Source organism: Sebastes fasciatus, chromosome 9, assembly GCF_043250625.1.
Source record: "Sebastes fasciatus isolate fSebFas1 chromosome 9, fSebFas1.pri, whole genome shotgun sequence".
NCBI classification, from domain to species: Eukaryota; Metazoa; Chordata; class Actinopteri; order Perciformes; family Sebastidae; genus Sebastes; species Sebastes fasciatus.
The window spans coordinates 22087519-22107576 of NC_133803.1; the positions used below are offsets into that span (position 1 = coordinate 22087519).

The 20058-nt window shown below is 43.0% G+C and overlaps 1 protein-coding gene across 3 annotated transcripts in view; it reads left to right on the forward strand.

The window, feature by feature from the left end:
* Positions 1–9244, forward strand: part of ate1 (arginyltransferase 1) — a 63816-nt gene extending 54572 nt beyond the window's left edge. For all 3 annotated transcript variants that reach the window (XM_074646655.1, XM_074646657.1, XM_074646656.1), the window contains one exon: positions 8337–9244. In XM_074646655.1, the coding sequence (XP_074502756.1) occupies positions 8337–8515 (179 nt within the window). In that variant the 3' untranslated portion in view covers positions 8516–9244. The remainder of the gene's footprint in view (positions 1–8336) is intronic.
* The last annotated feature ends 10814 nt before the right edge of the window (positions 9245–20058 follow it).

Consider the following 20058-nt stretch of genomic DNA (forward strand, 5'->3'; position numbering starts at 1 on the left):
GAGCAGGCGTAGTAGCGTTTCCTTTAACTGCGCCTTCCAGTCCTTGGTCCAGCTGCGGTTTGGGTCTCATTCACATGAACTGAAGAAGGAAAACAATTCTGGATTCAGCTATTAGCGCATTTTACAACTTTTCGGACCTAATTAATCTAAATAAGGGCTTTTCAAGTGTTCATACTGGGAAGGTCATTTACCTCAAAAAAAATTATCCACCGAGTTACAGACGTCTCTTTCCCAATTTAAGTCTATGGGAAAAAGTCTTTTTGGGCCCAATGGCATCACGTGACGGACATGGAAGTTGTTATTCCATCGTTTGACCACTAAATTTGCTTCAAAGCACGGCGCCCTTCCTGGGGGCTTGGTCCAGAGCAAGTACTCTACCTTATGCCGACATTTTTACTTATTTTTACGTATATTCTGTATCATAGCAACCAGACGCAACCAATGCGTCTCAGCTGGAAAAAAAGCTGCGCCTCTTTACCCTTCTGTGTTGTGCATTTAACAATAAACAAGTATTTAATTAGCTTTAAAACGGTGTCATCTTTATCATTTAGAAAGAAACAATATACCTAATCATAGCCTAATAATAAAATGTATTTATATGGCACTAAAATCAGGATTAATGAAGTCATTTGCAAAAACTAAACAAATACTGCTAATGAGCCAATCATTATCACTGCGGGGGAAACGTCTTCGACGCGACAGCCCTACATACACATGCTCTGGATGTTGCAAGTGCCTGTAACCTGAGTGGTTGAATGTACAGCGGGCCAGCCATCTCCTGTTTACTCTTCCTCATTAATCTGCATCACCAAACAGGAAAGAGCCACTGATAGACAGTAATAGGAGATGTCAAGTAGACTGGGATTGATAGATGAAGGGTAAGAGAGGGATTAATAGAAGAAGAGATGGAGGGAGAGAGTGGGGAGACATGATAAAAATGATTTTATAGAGATGGGAAGAGAACGGGAGAGAGGCTGGCATTAGAAGAGAGAAGTATAATAGAATGAGAGACAGATTGACGGGGAGCTGGAGGAGGAAAGAAGGACATGTGAATGCGGAGAGAGACGGCTTAAGAGTTTGTTGTAGTGAGGTCATACTTGGATGCGGTGCCATGCAGAAAATTAAAATGACGAACGTCAAAGACTGGCACTGATGCCCTTTTCCTCTGTTCTTTATTTCAGAATCAAAATCATAACTTAAGGAAATCTTAAGGAAATAAGGATACTACATTTTTTGTCTTTCCTGGCTAGCTTGTATTGTTGACTCAAGTGGTGGAAAGCACCACACCCAGTTGAAAGATTTAAAAGGCCATTAGTAGGCTGGTCATTTACAACGCTGCCATTAACAGCTTAGCCAGTGGTAGGTCTGACCATTTCTTGTCAATCATACCACTAATCCCCGAGTAGGCACAAATTACCGAGGACATGGTGGCGGTTTCAGAGGCCATTTTCGCCGTGGTCAGAATGTGTCTGTGGCTCATGTGGTGCCTCCATTCCTGCGTGGACTGTTGATCTTGGACCGGTCTGGACATTATTTCAGGCCTAGCTGTCCAAACGCAGTGTCACTACGTTTCAGCGCTCGCTGTCTTGATGGTTAACTCTCAGGTCTCTTGCCAAAGCCGTGTGGTGCCAGACTGTAGTGGTTGTGGGGAGGTTTCTGTCCTCTCCAGAAATACACCCAGTGGTCAGCTAGTCACCATGCAGGTCAGCCTGCACGGTCATCGTCAGCTTAGCAGCATGGCACACCGCTGAGGCCTGTGGTCCAGTTTATAAATGTGTGGCTTGTTTGTGGCCTAAATAAAGACATGTTGCACTCTGTTTTTAAGTCCTGGGGAAGTCCTGAGTGCATGTGATGGGAATCTCCGAGGAAGTAACTTTTATTTAGCTTTAAATTAAAGGATTATAGGAAAATCCTATTACTTATAAAAATAAAATAAAATAAATAAATCTCTGATTTACTAGTACATTACAAAGCAGCTTTTAGTTTCTGCTCGCCACCTGAGGAACGAGCTTCCTGAATACATGAGTCTGCTGAAACTGTCAGCTCATTTAAATCAGAGCTTAAAACACTATTGTTTACTGCGGCTTTTCAATAAATTAAATACATAATTTATTATTAATCTCTAACTATTTTTCCTCTTGTTTTTATCGCCTTTTAAAAAGCAAATGCTTTCTAACGTTTTAACTATTTATTTGCTTGTTCTCGCTTTTTGTTTTTATTGTCTTTTAAATGCAATTTTAATGTTTTCTTAACATCTCATGTTTAATATATTTTCTATTTCCCTGTAGAGCGTTCTGAATTGCTTTGTGGCTGAATGGTGCTCTATAAATGAAATTGCCTGGCCTTGCCTTAGCTGTTTTAGTGGGTTGCGATAATGACATTTTGTACTCTGGCCTTTTTTCGCTCTTTATGTTTCCATGAAATAAGTGTCACACTATTTTGTTCGTCTACTCTTGGCTTGGCTTTGTTCTGAACAAACGTTCAACAGCATATATAATTTATAGCAGGAGTCTCCAACCTTCTTCCCTCTGAGAGCTAATTTGACACAATGAAAGTGTCCGAGAGCGACTCATAGCACCAAGTTTACATCGCTAATAGAAGACATAATTTCTGTCTTTGTTTTTGGTCCTTTAATAACGTTTCAGCCACGGCAGTCATCGCCTCTATTACAATCTCGCCATAGACGAAGGGCTTTTTGTGTTTTGTTAGGATGTGTGCCACCAGGATTAAAGGACAGTAAGGCTTTTCAAACAACTCATAAAAAAAGTCAGAACATGTTTGCAGCTGATCAAAAGACACTCCTAAGTTTGTTGATTAGCATGTGAAGGAAATGCTCCTTAAAATCGGCTAGTAGTTGGTTGAATGCATGTTGCTTGTCTTATTGTCATTGTCAGAGTCTTGGAGAGCCAGCAGTGAACTATCAAATCCAACTTGAAAGTCAGAACAAATGTTCTCGATCTAAAAATGAAAATAAAAAAGAACAACTTGACAAAAAAATTATGTTTAAGAAATTTCAGTTTTCACCAAAACTGTCAGTAAAGTCCCCATTAATTCAAACTCAGGCTTGTTGCATCGAACTCCCAAGCCTCACTCCAGGGTGAAAGAGACTTGGGGTACTGCTGGTGTGTGTTCAGATTGTAAGAGTGACCGGGTTACAGAGACGTCTTAATGAGGTGTGTAAAGACAGCTAATCTAAAGTTTACACTACTCTGTCCAAAGCAGGCTCGCATTGATTACATGCCTGTTGCTGACACATCGAGGGCCCGAGGGCCTCATTGTGGCCTCTAACAAATGAACACTAACACACACACACACACACACACCCACACACAGAGAGACACAGAGACACACACCTTCCTCACTGCACATATGTATCATCTCTCACACACTCATAATCTAGTGTTTGCTTCACGGAGAGAGAAGTAGGGGCATTGCCCGCTCAGCAGGATAAACACTTGCGAAAATGTGTGACACAAGTGGTCACCCCCTGGACCTTGAGTGTGTCCAGCAGGCGCCACACAAGATGCACAATATTACATACTGTAATACAGACACTACACTATGTTGCATTTATTAATCCAAAATGTTGAAATTAGGGCTGTCAAAGTTAACGCAATGATAATAACGCATTAACGCAAATTTGTTTTAACGCTACTAATTTCTTTAATGCAATAATGCAACTTGCGATTTTCTAGGTTGTAGGAAGAGGAAGGAGGTTAAATAAAGCTCCAAACTTTTGAAGGAAATTTTGGCGAGGAAAGACTCTCATGGCCATTTTCAAAGGGGTCCCTTGACCTCTGACCTCAAGATATGTGAATGTAAATGGGTTCTATGGGTACCCACGAGTCTCCCCTTTACACACATGCCCACTTTATGATAATCACATGCAGTTTGGGGCAAGTCATAGTCAAGTCAGCACACTGACACACTGACAGCTGTTGTTGCCTGTTGGTTTTGAGTTTGCCATGTTATGATTTGAGCATATTTTTTATGCTAAATGCAGTACCTGTGAGGGTTTCTGGACAATATTTGTCATTGTTTTGTGTTGTTTATTGAGTCCCAATAATTAACATATACATACATTTGCATAAAGCAAGCATATTTGTCCACTCCCATGTTGATAAGAGTATTAAATACTTAACACATCTCCTTTTTAAGGTACATTTTGAACAGATAAAAAAAATGTGCAATTAATCACTATTAAATACGGACAATCATGCCATTAATCATGATCACGATTGACAGCCCTAATTCAACTAGAATATTCATTCTTTCATGTCTCCTACGAATACATGCCTTCACTTCTCATCAAGCTGATTGACTCTACAGTATCTGTGCTTTCAGCCATGCAGAGTGAAGCACAAACGTTAGGTGGGTGAGACGGTGCTAGCCTGACAGCACCCACCCATTACCCCCCTCCCTGCCTTCTCCACTATATTTCTAGCTTTTACAGTACACTTTCATATCTTGTCTCACTGTCAGAGCCACTTTGCTCTGCTCTTCAGCAGGCTTTCTGCTCCTTAGCCTGACTCGTGCTAATGTTCCCATTCAGAGTGGAGGGGAGACGGATGTCACTCCTCTCTCAGTTTCTTGTGTTATAATGCAGGAGGTCGGGTTTTTTTACGGGATCTGCTGCATTTGACCACTGCGGAAGAGCTTTCCCTTCATTTTAATAACAATAATAATGATACAATCCTTTATAATCCAGGGGAATTCTCTTGTTGCTTTCTTTATTGTGGAGGTCAAAATTCATGGTCAGCTACAGAGATTCAGGGTCAGCTGGACAGATGTGTGCGAACAACAGGGGCTTGAACTTAGGTCTTCCGGTCAAAGAGCAGTCTCCTTACTCACTGCACTACACCGCCATGTTGGCCTTTTTCTTTTCAAACGTAAGCCCTATTTTGGATTTGCAACATTGGGTCATAGGAAGTGGTCATAACCCGATGGCCTGCCTTTGACCAGCGTCCGGTGTCGAGCAAGTGTTTTGAAAGTTTGAGATGGATGTGAAGAGAGAGAGGAGCGTGGCGAGGTGTCGAGGCCCCTAGCCTCGGCCCTGACCCTCTCACTCCCCGACCGACCCTTACCACTCCTCTTCCCCCCGACCCTTAAACCCTCGACCCCGAGGAGCCGTGACCTCAGAGCGGCGTGTCACTGAACGTCCGGTGGGCCGGGCGGGAACAGGGTCTGGAGCTACTCAAAAGGAGGAGGGAGCGATTGGTGGAGGACGGAGTGAGTGAAGAAGCAGTGAAAGATGTTTATGTGAGCAGCGGATGTTTGGATTGCCTTGAGTAACACAGAGAGAGAGAGAGATAGGGCCTCTGCTCAGTATTACTGCTGAGGTTAATAGACCATCTTAAAGCTGCTATCTATTTTGGTCTGTAAAATGTTCACTACTTAACATCTTCACAAGGGGACAGTGGTGCTTTAGAGCAGTGTCACATTTGAGTGGACAAGTGTACCTCTGCGTAACTGTTGTGTAAGTGTGCTGTCCCGCTGATAAAGCACCACGGAGGCACATAGCGCTCAGAGAGAGACACAATGCTGAAGGCAGCTTAACTTATTAAAGGAAGCATCGAACGTTTAAATATTTTCCCTTTCATCCCATCAGGAACGCATTAATTCTTCATGGACCAAAATTACGGTCATGTGGAAGTTTCATAACATGTTTACATCTTTTAAAAACCCATTTCCCCCCTCGTGGTGAGACTTAACATACTGCTGATTTTCTCCATTTAAAAGTTTATTTCAGGCATTCTTCAATTATGTGACTCAGCAGTTTTTAAGAGAAGGGGGAAAGACACAGTGGTTAGGGCATTTCTGAGCGGGGAAATGAGGCTAATAAATAAAATATGAATCCACAGGGTGGTTTGAAAATAAAAAAAGAAAGTTTAAATGTGAAAATATTTTTATGGAGATTGAGGGGGGGGGGGGGAGCCAAGGAGCCTCGGGGCGTTATGTTTATATCTAGCTCTCTTCTTTCCTCTGGCTTGTTTTTCAGGTAGCGTCTGTGCTAAGGTAGATGCCGTAGTGGTGCATGAATAGCGAGGACATTCACTTACTTTATGAATTTAAACACATGTTTACATTCTAATTAAACCGGGGGTCAGCAACCTGTGGCTCTTTAGTCCATGTCCCTCTGTGGCTTTGACAAAAAATTATATGGAAATGAATAATGGTTATTTTTTAATATATTAATTTTCAGTTATTGTTGTTGGCCTTAAGTGATTCTTACATTCTTCAATTGTAAAAATGTGTACCCTATACACGGAATAAAAAAAAAGTTTTAACATTTCAGTCAACTAAAATATGCGTCATAGCCTACGTACGTCTACGGCCCCGGCGCCTTACGCTTGCGCCAGACAGCCCGCGTGAGCAGTGCGTGACGGCTGCCTCGCTGAACTCATGCGTGTTCCACGTATGGGTTGTCCACACCGGCAGCGTTCCCAGTGTGGCCCAAGCGTCATCCTCTAATTTTGACAAACCTCAATAGTGGTGGTTGGTCTCGAGTTTCCTTAGCTAGGCAAGCTATGGTTTCCAAATCCAGTCTTGGAGGAAAATAGAAAATTTAATTCATGGACATATTGTATGCTTTCACAGCCAACGCTGCTGCCGCCAGCTACCGGTTTGCTTGATCCGCGGCGCTGGTGAGAAATTAGCAAAGACCAAAAAAAGTAACTGAAAGACATTTTTAGAACAAGCACACTGCATTTGCTGAAAAGCCAGCGGGAGCTTCCAGCCATACTGTATCTCCTGAGACGTTTCTTCAGTGTCCTGCCTCTCATTTGGACGTGGGTCCTCACTGCATTAGACTTAATAGGCTACTACCTTCATTATGAGGCTCAAATATGTTTTGCACCTCCAGACAGATTCTTTTGGGGGGCCAAAAAAATGACTCTTTTAGTCATTAGTAGTAGTAGATAGTAAAGGTTGCTGACCCCTGACCTAAACACACGTCACTATTTGAATTCTCTCATTTGTGTGATCTCAAAATCTCCCCTTGGTGCATTTTAACTGATCACAGCAGCACAGTTGGTTGACTCATGTTGCTATTAACAAGTTTCTGATCACATCCAGCCCGTGAAAATAGCCAAGGTTCAATAAGAGTTTGTAAACTGGGGATCCCGTTCAACATCTGGCACATGAGAAAAGACCTTTGTTTGTGGCATGACATCATGCAGCTTTTTCTCTCTGTTGTCTTGTTTATTAGGTGAGGAGGTGGGATTTAGTACTGGTGGTGAATATTTTAGGAATTAGGCAGAAATGTGTGGACTCGCATCACTCGTACCACCTGGGCGCTCAGCTGCGAGCCACATGGGTGTTGTCACGGGGAGCGAGCGGTAGTGGCGAGTGGGAGGCCCTGAGCTCTATTAATACCGAATCTAACCCGCTCCTGTTTGACTGATGTGTCGCCACGGGCCTGGCAGGCTGTAGTCCACTCTACAGCCTGGTCTGAAGTTTATTTTCATCTGCTTCCTCTTAGCTAGGCCAGACAGGACACGCTGATTGAATGAAATGAAATACTGTGTGTGTACAGTGTGTAGGGGGTGAACATTTCAGAAGGCATGGTATGAATTTAAAATTGTAGGCATTTTGGAATTGGTGTAAGAGCAGAATACTTGGAGAAGATGAGCTTCGCTAAGAGCTAAGGAGAGATAAAAGCATTTTAAGAGGGGCAATTAGAGTGACTGGGATGTCATCCATTGGGGATGAGATACTTCTTGAAGTTCCAGTGAATGACAGCAAATGAAGGACTCCTCAATTCTGACTGGAGTGGAAGATGATTAGAGCTCCTGATGGATTTTGAGAGCCACTATTCACACATTACTGTATGTTTGGTTGGCTCAGTTGATGCTCCCTGCTGTGCTACCCCTTGCATGTCCTCTTGGCGCCAGCTTTGGCTCAACCTCTCGCTCCCGGAGGCAGTTTTAGTGTCAGAGCGAGGTCTTTTTTTTTTTTACCCTATTTTTCCATCCGACTCTCCAGAGGATCATTCTTAGCTGGTGAACACGCACACTTTTGAGATTAGCAGTGTTTTCACTGGTCTGATGGGAGCTGGCAGTGTACGACACAGGACCTAATGAAATGCTGAGTTTGGCAAGCCAGCAGGGCGCAGTAAACAAGGCCAACTAACTAGCCTGCTCACGCACCGCCGTGACTCCAGGTTTTAGGGCCACAGGGGAATTAGAGCTGTGGGGGGAAAAAGTGCTTTCTGCTCCTCCAGCGGCTTCTCGGAATAATGGCGCATCCTCGCCAAGTCAGTCAGAGGTTAACTCATGAGAACGAGGGAAAATAAGGACGATGCTCATTGTGCTTTATCTCCTCATGTTTGTGTCTAGGAGATGCTCGGGTGCTGAAGGACGTGGGCAGAGCTCTGGTGCTATACAGACGGGCCGTCATGCCCTACGCAGCCTACACCCGAAAACGCAAAGGCTCCAGCGACGAGACGGAGGTGCAGCAGTACGCCGGCTTGGTCGGCCAGGACTGTGCGGAAAGGATCTTGCTCTACCGCTCCTGAACATACAGCGACACACCACTGCACCTTTTTAATATATACGTGAATACACAACTCCCAGCAATGTCTGTCTGTTTCTGTTTATCTATGTGTGTGTGTGTGTGTGTGTGTGGGTGTCTCCTCACTGTCTGTGAAAGTGCTTTCTGCTGCCGTTCCCAGTAGTCTCACTTCGCTTAGCTCTACGCAGGCTGGAACAATGCAGTAGCCACTCACTATCTATGTATGTATCCATTCACCCATTGGCCTCATTCATCATTTATGTCTCATTCATATTTACTTTAAAGATGTTATTCACCAATGAATCCTGCAGCATCAACTCTCAGTTTAGTTCTCTTCTGTTTGATTTGACTCCGTACAGGGACCGGTCCCTTGAATGTTAGTTTGATATCACTTTGATTTTTTTCCATCCTCAAAAGCTTCAGTAACGATGTTCCCGATGATGCTGCAACTCACAGGTGACCGCTCAGCACTGAACTGACACAGGTTTAGGTGTATAATGTCAGCCACTTGAAGAGCATGTTCTGTTTTGGAAGAGGTTGTCAGTTGCCTACATTATATCCCCGAACTTCCCTACTCCACAACATTAAAGACTTTTTTTCACTGGGTTTATTTAAAGCAAATAACTCACTCTTTTCAGTGTTTTTTGTCTGTAATATTTATAGCTTTATTTGCTTTGCTTTTAATATGGACTCTGTTATTTTTGGTTAAACCAAATAAAGAGGTTGTATATTCCCTGCATGGACTTTGTGGCTTTCCTTTGCATGCAACACAACCCTGAATCCACTGGCGGACGGATTTTTGGGAACAATAATGTATCAAGAGTCCTCTTGCTGGCATAAACTGTTTTACATTTTTACACATACAGTAATATTTATCCCAAAACACATGCACACCCAGAGATGATGGCTCGCGTTGAGACTTGTTGAACTGGGCCAAGCAACAGGTGTTAGATATATGAGCCGGCAGAACACAAACGCTGATGACCTCTCGCCCTCAAACAGGGTGTCAACAGCAGCCCAGCTCTCAGCCAGCAGGCTCGGCTGAGCCGGTGCCAGCAGGCAGGCTTGTAGCTTAACTTAGTTATTTAACAGATATCCTGGTAATAGTGTTGGCTCCAAAGCAACTCTAGACGTGTAAATGTTCCATCTGACATCCTTTTTTGGCACTTACAGTAATCTCAGACTGTATCTAATTTACAAGTGTGTATTTTAACCCTTTGAACCAGATTGATGCAATTTAAAACTTACTTTCCTTTTTAAATTAAAATGCCTCTGCGCCGGCGACAGCTGTGGCTGGAGGCATTATGTTTTTGGGTTGTCCGTTCATCCGTCTGTACGGCTATCCGGTCCATTCTTGTGAACGTGATATCTCAGGAATTCCTGGAGGGAATTTCTTCAAATTTGGCACAAATATCCACTTGGACGCAAGGATGAATTGATTAGATTTTGGTTGTCAAAGGTCAAAAGTCATGGTCACTGTGACCTCACGTTCATCCCATTCACGTGATATCTCAGGAACGGCTTGAGGGAATTTCTTCAAATTTGGCAAAAACGTCCACTTGGACTCAAGGATGATTAACTGATTAGATTTTGGTGGTCAAAGGTCCACAACTCAAGATTTCATATGCTAATTTTTTTTTTATTAAAAATAATCAAATTGACTGTCATTATAACATCCATGATTACAGTGCAAATAGGAACTGCTAGGACTACACATTCTATACTGTCACAGTATCTGTAATTTGTTATTGTGATGACAATATATAAACTGTATAGCAAATCTTCTGGAAGATCAAACACAGGGCTCAGAGTTTGGTTGTGCGTGTCCTCAGAAATTCATGCTATGTGTTCAAAAGAAGCTCATGAACAGTAGAGGCAGGATAGCACGTTGTGGAGTAGCAGCAAACTCTGAACAAAAAACAACAGTGGTGTAAAGTTTGGAGGTGAAACTAAACATGATGATACCAGGTTTTCCATGATCTCAACACTAACAGTGCCCAGTAAATGTTCTTCAAATCCTCCTGTTAGTCAAGTTGTGTGTGGGATAGCAGTTCTAACCCAGCGGGGTGCGTATCCTATTCTTCTGGATGCTCACCTAGAAACACACAATCATGCAATTGACTGAGCGAAAAAGTGTAACCACAGACTTTAAAGTGTCAGCTTGACCCTGGGCTTGACTAGTATTTGTGCAGCCGCTCCGCTCTCCAGTGTGGCCTGACCTGCCACCCATTCTGCACCCAGTCCTGAGAAAACAGTGGAGAGAGTCAGTCTCTCCAGTTTAAACTCAACCTGGGTTTAAGAGCAGCCGGTGTCCTCAGGAATTAGGACGGATTGACAGGCTAATTCTCCAAGAAGGGAACACTGACGCTGGCTAGTGGCCATGTTGGATTCACTGTTTCTCTCCCACATTAGGCATGCTTCCCCTCGGACTTAATGTGCACTCACACAGACGCACACACACACTCCTGGCACTGTCACGAGTAGTTAGTCTTGGTGGACGCCACGCATAAGGACATGTGCCAGTGCTGTGGTGGACCTCTTTCTGTCAAAACAAGTGGCCTGGACCGGCCGGCTATTTTATAATGAGTCCATAATGGAGCAAGACGCAGCATGGCAGGGTTTGGACATTACGCTGATATATAATTGTGTCACTGCTCATAATTCTTATTAAGTATGAGGTCTGTACTGACCATGCACTGCTGCTGAAATACTGTTCAGCCAAAGGTCAGCATTCAGAGAAGAAAGGAACCTGAAGAGAAGGCTTTATTTTCATGTCAGACCTGAGTCTCAGAGATGGTTTAAATACTCTCTATGGTTTATTTCAGGCTGTGTAGGTGCCAAATGGGTGGGAGGTATGTCACTCTGGAAAATAAAGAGACTGCCAAGAAGCTGGGAAAGGAGAGTATGACCCCCGTAGTAAGATGACCTTAAGAGCTAGACAAGGCTGCGTTTTCTGAAGGAAATTGAAGTGTGGACGGAAACTGGCACGCTGTAAACAAGTTAGAATATCTTAAAATGTTAAATATTTCCATGAGACCAGCCCGTTCTCATTCCCACGGCGCCAAATACAGAGGCTTTGTCACAGCCGTCGGCGTTCGGTACCGCAGCACAAGGCACCCTTTAGCGGGAGTATGAAACGCACCGGGTGTTCCATTAACTACAATGTGGCAACCGTAAACACTCAGAGAAAGTGCGCCGGGAGTGACTGTGGTGATGTAGTTTAAAAAGCGAAAAGACACACAGGGCGGAAGGGACGGGAGGTGGATGGGTCCAACAAACACAAAGCTTTCATCCAGGAGAGCGCTGTTTGTGTCCCATGCTTTAAGTTTCACTTTCACGTTACAATCAGCTGTTCATTCATGTCCCGTATTCACACCGTTCAGTGACATTTTCACTGTAAAAACGTAGAAGTTTTAAGGCCAACCATGTATTTCTTTCCTAAACCTAACTATAGTGGTTTTGTTGCCTAAACCTAAAGTGACGCCAAGGGGCGGGACAAAGCAGCGGTACGTGGCGAGTTGGGATGAGAACGTGTTGCATTGACTCGTTGTAAGGGAGTTGAAGCATGTAAAGACGTTGAAATGTCAGTAAAGGTTGAAGCAGTGAAAGGAATCGAAGTGTTGTTGAATTTTAAGAGCCCTAAGCAAGCTAAAATCAGCTGAAGTCTAATTAGTGAACGCATTTCCAAACTTAGGTCCAAGTTTAAGTCCTGTCGGCAGCTGAATTGCGTAAGCACTGAAAGTAGTTAAAGAGTCGGCTGAAGAGTTAGCCATGAAAGCAGTTAAACTACAAAATCAAATACAATCTTGAGGAACTTTACTTTACTTATTTTTCCAACTTTATTTCCAATTTATGCTACTTTCTACTTCTACTCCACTACATCTCAGAGGCAAATATTGTACTTTTTACTGCGCTATATATACTGGAAAGCTTTAGTTACTTTGCAGATTTAGATTATATAATAATAATAATAATAATAACTCAGCTAATAAAATATGATGTAGTATTATAGGTTAAACTACCCAGCAGTATATAAAATAATTTAAATGAGCCTCATCTTTACCAGCTGCAACATTAAGCTGATGTACACATTAATACATCAATAATTATAATCCAGTATAATATATATTATTCTAAAATGGGCCATTCTGCACAGTGAGTACTTTTATGTTTGGTACTTTAAGTATATTTTGATGCTTATACTTTTTAACTTTTACTTAAGTAAGATTTTGAATGCAGGACTTTTACTTGTAACTAAGTATTTCTACACTGTAGTATTGATACTTTTACCTAAGTAAAAGTGCTTAGTACTTCGTCCACCTCTGGGCTTCTCCACCGACATGTATTGTGGCCCAGTAAAAATGCCAGGGGACCCACAGAGGAAAGAGGATGTGTCAGCGTGAAATAGTATGGGAAGGAAAAGTCTGTAAATGGGGAAAAAGAGACGCCATTCCTGACGTATTTCCCTTTTTCCAAATCCAAACTTGCGTGTGGAATCATGTCAGAGAAATATGGAATAATATCCCTCAGCTGTTTACGTAAACGCCTCTAAATGCTATGTGCTGCCTTGGTGAGTATCATTTGGTTTTGTGGTAAATAAGAGGGAAAAGTGTTTTTAGGAAAAGAAGAGTTTTGCAGATTTTATCTTTTTTTTCCCCACTTTCAGTATGAAGACAAATGCTGATGGAGTTGAAGCGTATGCGTCGTCCACCAGCATTCCCTCGCTCACATCCACTGTATGTGAGTAACGCGGGACTCCATGTAGCATCTGAAGGGACTACTACACGACACTGTCTTCCTGTTAGTAAATATGAAACTATCTGTAGGCGGTGAGCGGTTTGATCCCTCTCTGTTTGGGTCCTTTCTGCTGTACACACAAGCTTTGTTTCATCGTACCCGGGGGCAGAATGTAAACACTGCTTCTGCCCACAGTATGTAGTGTGTGTGTGTGTGTGTGCGTGCGCTGTGTTTACTCTTGCTGAGCGTGGGCTGCTTGTTTGGATTGGCTCCCCATAAGGACAGTGTGAATTTACAAGTTTGTTTTTTTGATTCTCCCATGCTCACCCCACTGTCCACCGTTCCACGTCTGTGTGTGTGTGTCTGTGTGTGTGTGTGTCTACATGTCTGTTGTTTGCGCCATTGTGATGCGGACGTGTATTATTGGCGCTGATGTTTGTACTGGCACCCACGCCAGGCCCCCCAGACCAGCGGAAGCTCCCAGGCCAGAGGAAGTGCCGGGTTGCTTTGTGAACGAGGCCCCCCCGGATTAAGCGTATCGCACCCTAAATGCAGGCCCTTTCTCCTGGGGATTATCTGAGGGACAGGGGGGCGCCCACTCCCACTGGGGCCCTGTCACCCAAATTCAACACACCGTCACCACACCGCTCCCTAGCCCCCTCGCTAGGATACAGCACATGAGGGGAGGCATTGTGCCCCCAGAGACAATACTAAAGTGATTAGCCTGAGTTATTAAGGGACCATAGAAAATGCATTTTGACATGGGGCTTCAAGTTGATCCAACTCGCTGTCGGACATGGTGAAAATATTCACAAGCATCAGGTTGTTGTGTATGTTTAGTCAGTCTGATGCAGGCGTGGAGTCCAGAGTACACTATTTAAGCCCAGTTGATTTATTGGTAAAGTAGTTTAAATTCATTGCATGTTATACTAGGCTGCTGTTAAAGTGGTGTACAGTTCATAAATTAATAAAAGGGACTTTAAAGAGAACAGAAGCACAAATTAAATCTTCTTATTAGATTTGATTTATATTAATGTTGTTTGCTTTGTGATGAACAATGACTGAAGTTTACACACTTATTTTCTTAATCCTAAAATGTAATTTGCATTGTCTATCCACTGGGAATTTCTACGTGTTCACCAGCGGTGGCTTACTAAGTACATTTAATCAAGTACTTTGCATAGTGCAATTTTAAGGTACCTTTTCTTTACTTGAGCATTTCCATTTTATGCTACTTATAATTCAGAGGGAAATGTTGTTGTTGTTATTTGATAGGTGTAATTACTAGCTAGTTTTCAGATTAAGTTTTTAGGTACAAAAACAAAACATGTTACGTTTATAGAATACAATGCATTGTAAAGACTAAACCTGTCCTGTGTAGGTTGGACTTTCAAAAAGACTTGATTTGAAAAAAAAAAACAATGTCTGGTTAGGGCCCATTGTCACGTTTCAGATGTGTATGAGTTGTTAGCGGTTCTACCAATGACACCTTTCCCTTCTAACCCTCTCAGATGGTTTCATTGAAATAATTGTTTCAGGCTCAAAGAGAAAAAATAGATTTAAAAAAGAGCAAACATTAAATGACCAGTGGGATATCAATACTACAGTGTAGAAATACTTAGTTACAAGTAAAAGTCCTGCATTCAAAATCTTACTTAAGTAAAAGTAAAAAAGTATAAGCATCAAAATATATTTAAAGTACCAAACATAAAAGTACTCACTGTGCAGAATGGCTCATTTTAGAATAATATATATTATACTGGATTATAATTATTGATGTATTAATGTGTACACTATTAATGAGCTGTTTATATCTACATAGGGAGCAGGTCATCTCCACAGAGTCTGCCATGTTGCACCGCCATGTTTCTACAGTAGCCTGGAACGGACAAACCAAACACTGTTAACTTTTCCTGCTTCGTTACTGTAACCGAAAACGTTGCTTCACCACTCACTTCCCAAGTACACACAGTCTAAGTACTCTACTCTTACAACAACTGGCTCTAGAGAGGGCCATTTGCGTTTTTGTGTCGGCCACCGTAACAATCCAATACGCCGAGAAGTCTGCAACCTCACGGCTAGATACCGCCAGATCCTACACACTGTTTCTTTAAGGGAATATTCCAAAAGATTAATACAAATTAGTGGTGCAGAAAACTTGTTTTTTCTTCTTTTGAATCTCATTAATCATCTCATGACCCCTCCCCCGATTTATCTTGTGACTAATTGGAGGAACGTGACCCCTGGACCAAACTAACTGTATATAAAGTTTGATAATGCGATATACATATAATACTCACAGGAGCCAATGTACTATAGAGTACTTTCACTTTTGATACTTTAAGCTCATTTTACTGATGAGTACTGTGAGCACATGAGGTTAAACTATAACCGAAAACAAGCTTTGTAGATCAAAAGTAATTCATCATTATGAATTCATTGTGTGACTATAAAGGTGAACCAGGGTGCACAGGCATGAGAAGAGAGCCCCTCTGGTCTTAAAGCGCTGCTGTGTCGGCATGGAGACAATGACTGCAGGGAGATAAATGTTGTCATCATATAAAACCCCCTCTATGGTGTTAATGCCTCTCTCCCTACAGGTCTCTACCACATTAATGTCTCTCTTCTGTTTACCCCTCCATTGTCTTTTCTCCTGCTCCTCTGGCACAGGCTTGTGCATCTCTTTCTCTCGGAGGCAGTCATACATATTCCCACTGGCATTAGAATACTAATGTGTCAGGGTGAATAGAGTAGAGCTCTCGGGCGGCGGTGGGAGTCGACCCACCTCTCAATATGTGCGCTGTCTCTTCTGGGGAATCTAAATCTTCTTTTGATTGCTCTCTCCCTGCTGCTTTTTCTGCCTCAATCTCATTTAGCTCCACTACGGAAACTCCCCTCTCCCCGTCGCCTGCCTCCTCTAGTTTATACTGAATATGGGAAAATATATTTCCAGAAGTTTGGAACAGGTAGAGGTGAAAGTCACAACCAACACCAAACCGCCTCCTAAACTTCTTCTATGCCTCCCAATTCTTGGCACATGAAAGCCGGCGCGGCCAATATTTGCAGAGCTCTAAATCTTCGCCCGTTGAATGCTGCTGTTGTTGCTTGTCGAGGGGAGTGCTTGGCATCGTCACGGCAACCTGCTGGGTCTGAGGGGGAGCTGGCCTGTGGAGGAGAACAGAAAAATGTCTGTATAATTAAGATGATAAAAAAAACGCTGATATTTATTACCTACGCAGGCTACACAACTCTCTCAGCGAGTGAAGTCGTAGCAGAAAAAACGATTCCTTTTGACACTGTTTTTCCTCACTGTGTCGTTTATGGTGATTTTCTTGATGGAGGTGTCGTAGTAGACAGTATACCATGCATTTCGCTGTGGAAATCAAAAGCACATTTCTATGAAATATCTGTGATTATTAAAAGCAAAAAGCAAGTATTCACACTATCTAAATGTCCTGCACACTTTCCCCCCTCACACCTCGTTTAATGCTCTAAATGCAGTTGGCCCTCACATTTTGACCAATAAAGAGTATAATCTTTATCCCTAATAGCCTATAATATCTTAATTGGCCATTTTTTCCACTAGTAACAATTGTTTTTTTATGATTAGATTTCAACTAAGTACTTACAGTGTAGGTTCTTAATTGGTAAGGTGTCAAAAAAGGGTTTTGTTACACCATATCACTAGAAATAGTCTTTACATTTATGTGCTCACAGCATGGTTGACCCATACACTAATATTTTCATAAAGTTATATAGACGTGAACAGCCTATAAACCTATAAAAATATATAAATCACTGGCATCATTTGCAGAACTGTTTGTTCTACCCCCAAAGTGTTATACAGCTGTACAGCATCACCTCCCCCCCTTTTTCTCCCCGTGTCCCCCCAGTTAGAGAATCCTCCACACATGAGCAGCCATTCCTGATTAGCCACACATTTGAGCAATGTCAGAAATGTTTCATGGGCCTTGTCTCAGCTCAACTGGTCCAGTCAGATGTCCAAGCAGGACTGATAAAGGCTATAGGCCGGGGAGTTAAGGGGAATCAGACGGGAGGCGCTGCGTGCCAAGGGGCCACTATTTGGTTTAGAGGATGAACCCTGAGCCAGCTTCTGCTGCCCTCCATGTTTCCAGGAATCATGTGTGAGGCTGATGTCTTTCTCTGAGAAATCAGATGAGTGTACTGAAATCAGTCCATCAGCGAGGACCAGCCGGACCACCTGAACTCCAGTTGCCCGACAGCCCATGAGACCGTTAAGCCATTTGCAGAAACACTTAACTGAACAAATATTTTTATTTCTGGCAAAAAGTGGGCACCGGCCGTCAAACTGCCTGGCTCGGGACAACAGTGGGAGAGGGTGCGGATGCTGGTGGAGCTGCCATGTGTGGACGGATGAGGAAAAGGGGGACGGATGGGGTAAAAAGTGTAGCACCATTTTTCATGGATTGCATATAGCTACAGTTTGATGACCATCTATTTAATATGTCAAGTGCTGTGAGTTTCAGGTAACAGCCAAATGCATCAATATAAACCACAATTGTACTAAATATTTTGGTTGATGTGGTTTGCTTTGACAGTGTACGCAGAGAGAGAATTTATGTCTGGGATTTTGACTTTGCGGTTGCTGCATGGCGCCCGTAAATCGAACCAAATAAGGACCGTGGCCAGATATCATGCTCGCTGCAAAAGCCGAAGCCTCTGAGCCATACGGAGATAGAAGGAGAGATTCACTGATCCCAGAAATCCCCCGTGGCACGCAGTCTGGCCTGCTCTCATTCAGCCGCTGTGGCCGCTGGATCGGGGCCCATCAGTGGCTCGCGGAGCTGATCAGCTTCACAGAACTGCAAACTGTTCCACACTACTGGGGTTGTTGAATGTGCGTGAGTGTGCAGGCTTAAAGTGCTCTCTGCAGGTTTATTGCTGACTTTGCTGACGCATGAACGGGGTTTCACTGACTATTCCTTCATACCAGCACTCATCCAAGTCAAAAACAGTAGAAATACTCTTTTCTTTGACGTTGTTCTACCAACTTAAAGGCGCCCATGTTCAACTCTGGGTCACTGCTTGACAAAGACAGTATGGACCAAAAGTCTCTCTCAGCAGTGATTCAAAGGACGCTTGCTCGGGTCAGCATATGAGGCCGCAACGAAGAAAGTTGTTGGCAGAGGGGATTTCTCAGAAAATATCCCCTCCGCTGGTTAGCAAGCCACAAATCCCTGCTTTGGCCAGAGGACTCTGCTGAATGTGCAAGAAAAAAAATAGGGGGTAGCAGATGAGAAAAGGGGAAGAAAACAGTGGGCTGCCATTGAAAATGAAATGCAGATTCTGTGTGTATGATTTTTATGTCAAAAATGAAAAAAAGGAAAAGATGAAAAATGGAGAGAAATAAACATCATCGGGCTGGCTGGGCCTCTTGTTTCATTTGGCGAAATGAGGCTCAGTACCATTACAGCCCGGTCATTACCCAGGAATCCAGAGTTAGGGAAAGGAAAACCAGGCCTTTCCTTCCTCTTTTTCTTCCTCTCTTTCACTCAACTTCTCTCACCCTCTACATCCTATACTTCTCTTTGCTCTTTTCCTGTCTCTCATCGTCTCCTTTCCTTGTTATTTTACTCGTCTTTCTCTGGTTTGTTCCCTCTATCGTCTGTTCCCCCTGGGGCATTTTCAAGGCAGTTCTAATTCACTTACAAGCCCCTAAAAGCCCCAACATATCGGACTATTTCAGCCTGTTTGGGGTTTAGAATAAGTGTTGGTGTGAGCTTGAACTGAGAAAGACTCAAGTGCACTACTTTGAAAAAGCGCTAGATAATTTGGGGTTAGTGTTTATGAGGCACTCTGGCGGCCAATACTGTAATATGAAGAATAATATAACAAAAACCTGATCTGCAGAGCTGCGGGAAAGGAAGTGTTTTGGGCTCTGGTCACGTTATTAGAATAATTTTTCATGAAATGGGCTCCTTTCTGGTGGGAATGAAGAGGCTCAGTGTGAGCCCACGTCGGTCTGTGGCCTCCGGGTTTTACTGTTCAGTAAACAGAGCGGGGAAGAAGATGGTCTACGCCACACATGTAGAGAAACCGAGAAACTTCAGCGCTTGAATCAAAAACGTCTGTGCAGGAAAGCTCTGGAAGCCTAGTGCCAGCTTCACCACACAGGATATAGCGGCTATAGAAGTGAGGAGGGAGGAGAGGAACGTCATGGTGGGGTAAAAAGTTGAGGAGTGGGTGAAAGAAACCTTTTGTGCCTCCAGGACTCATGAAAAATATAAAAAAAAACAGCAGCAAAATGCAAATCAGAGTAAAGATTTTGTGTTTTAAATTTGTATTTATGCAGTCCTGTTTTTTAATACAAAAAATAATAATGATAATAGTAATTGGTGTCATTGGATATACAGACAGATGGAGTGAGATACACAGAGACAAAGACAGAAACAGTCATGCGTGACTTGCATTATCCCTGGTCACCAAACTGGAACCAGGTTGACGTCTGTGTGGAAATTACCATCACAAACTAGACGCTGAAACTCGCTCTCATTGGCAGGGAAAAACATATTCATTATCCCTTTAAGATAACACCCCATGTGGCTCTTCCAAAGTACATTTTTCTTGCCATGGTTTTTCCACTGCATTAACCTGTGCGTGTGTGTATCTGAGGCTGCCTCTTCAGATTATCTCATCTTCTGACAGAAAGCCTCCTCTCTCCCTCCCATAAATTTCCTTCTTGATTCTCTTTTGGTTCTTTAAGCTGGCTTCATACAGGGTGAGCTGAGTTCCTGGCTTACTGAGGTGACTTTCCATCACACTGATGTG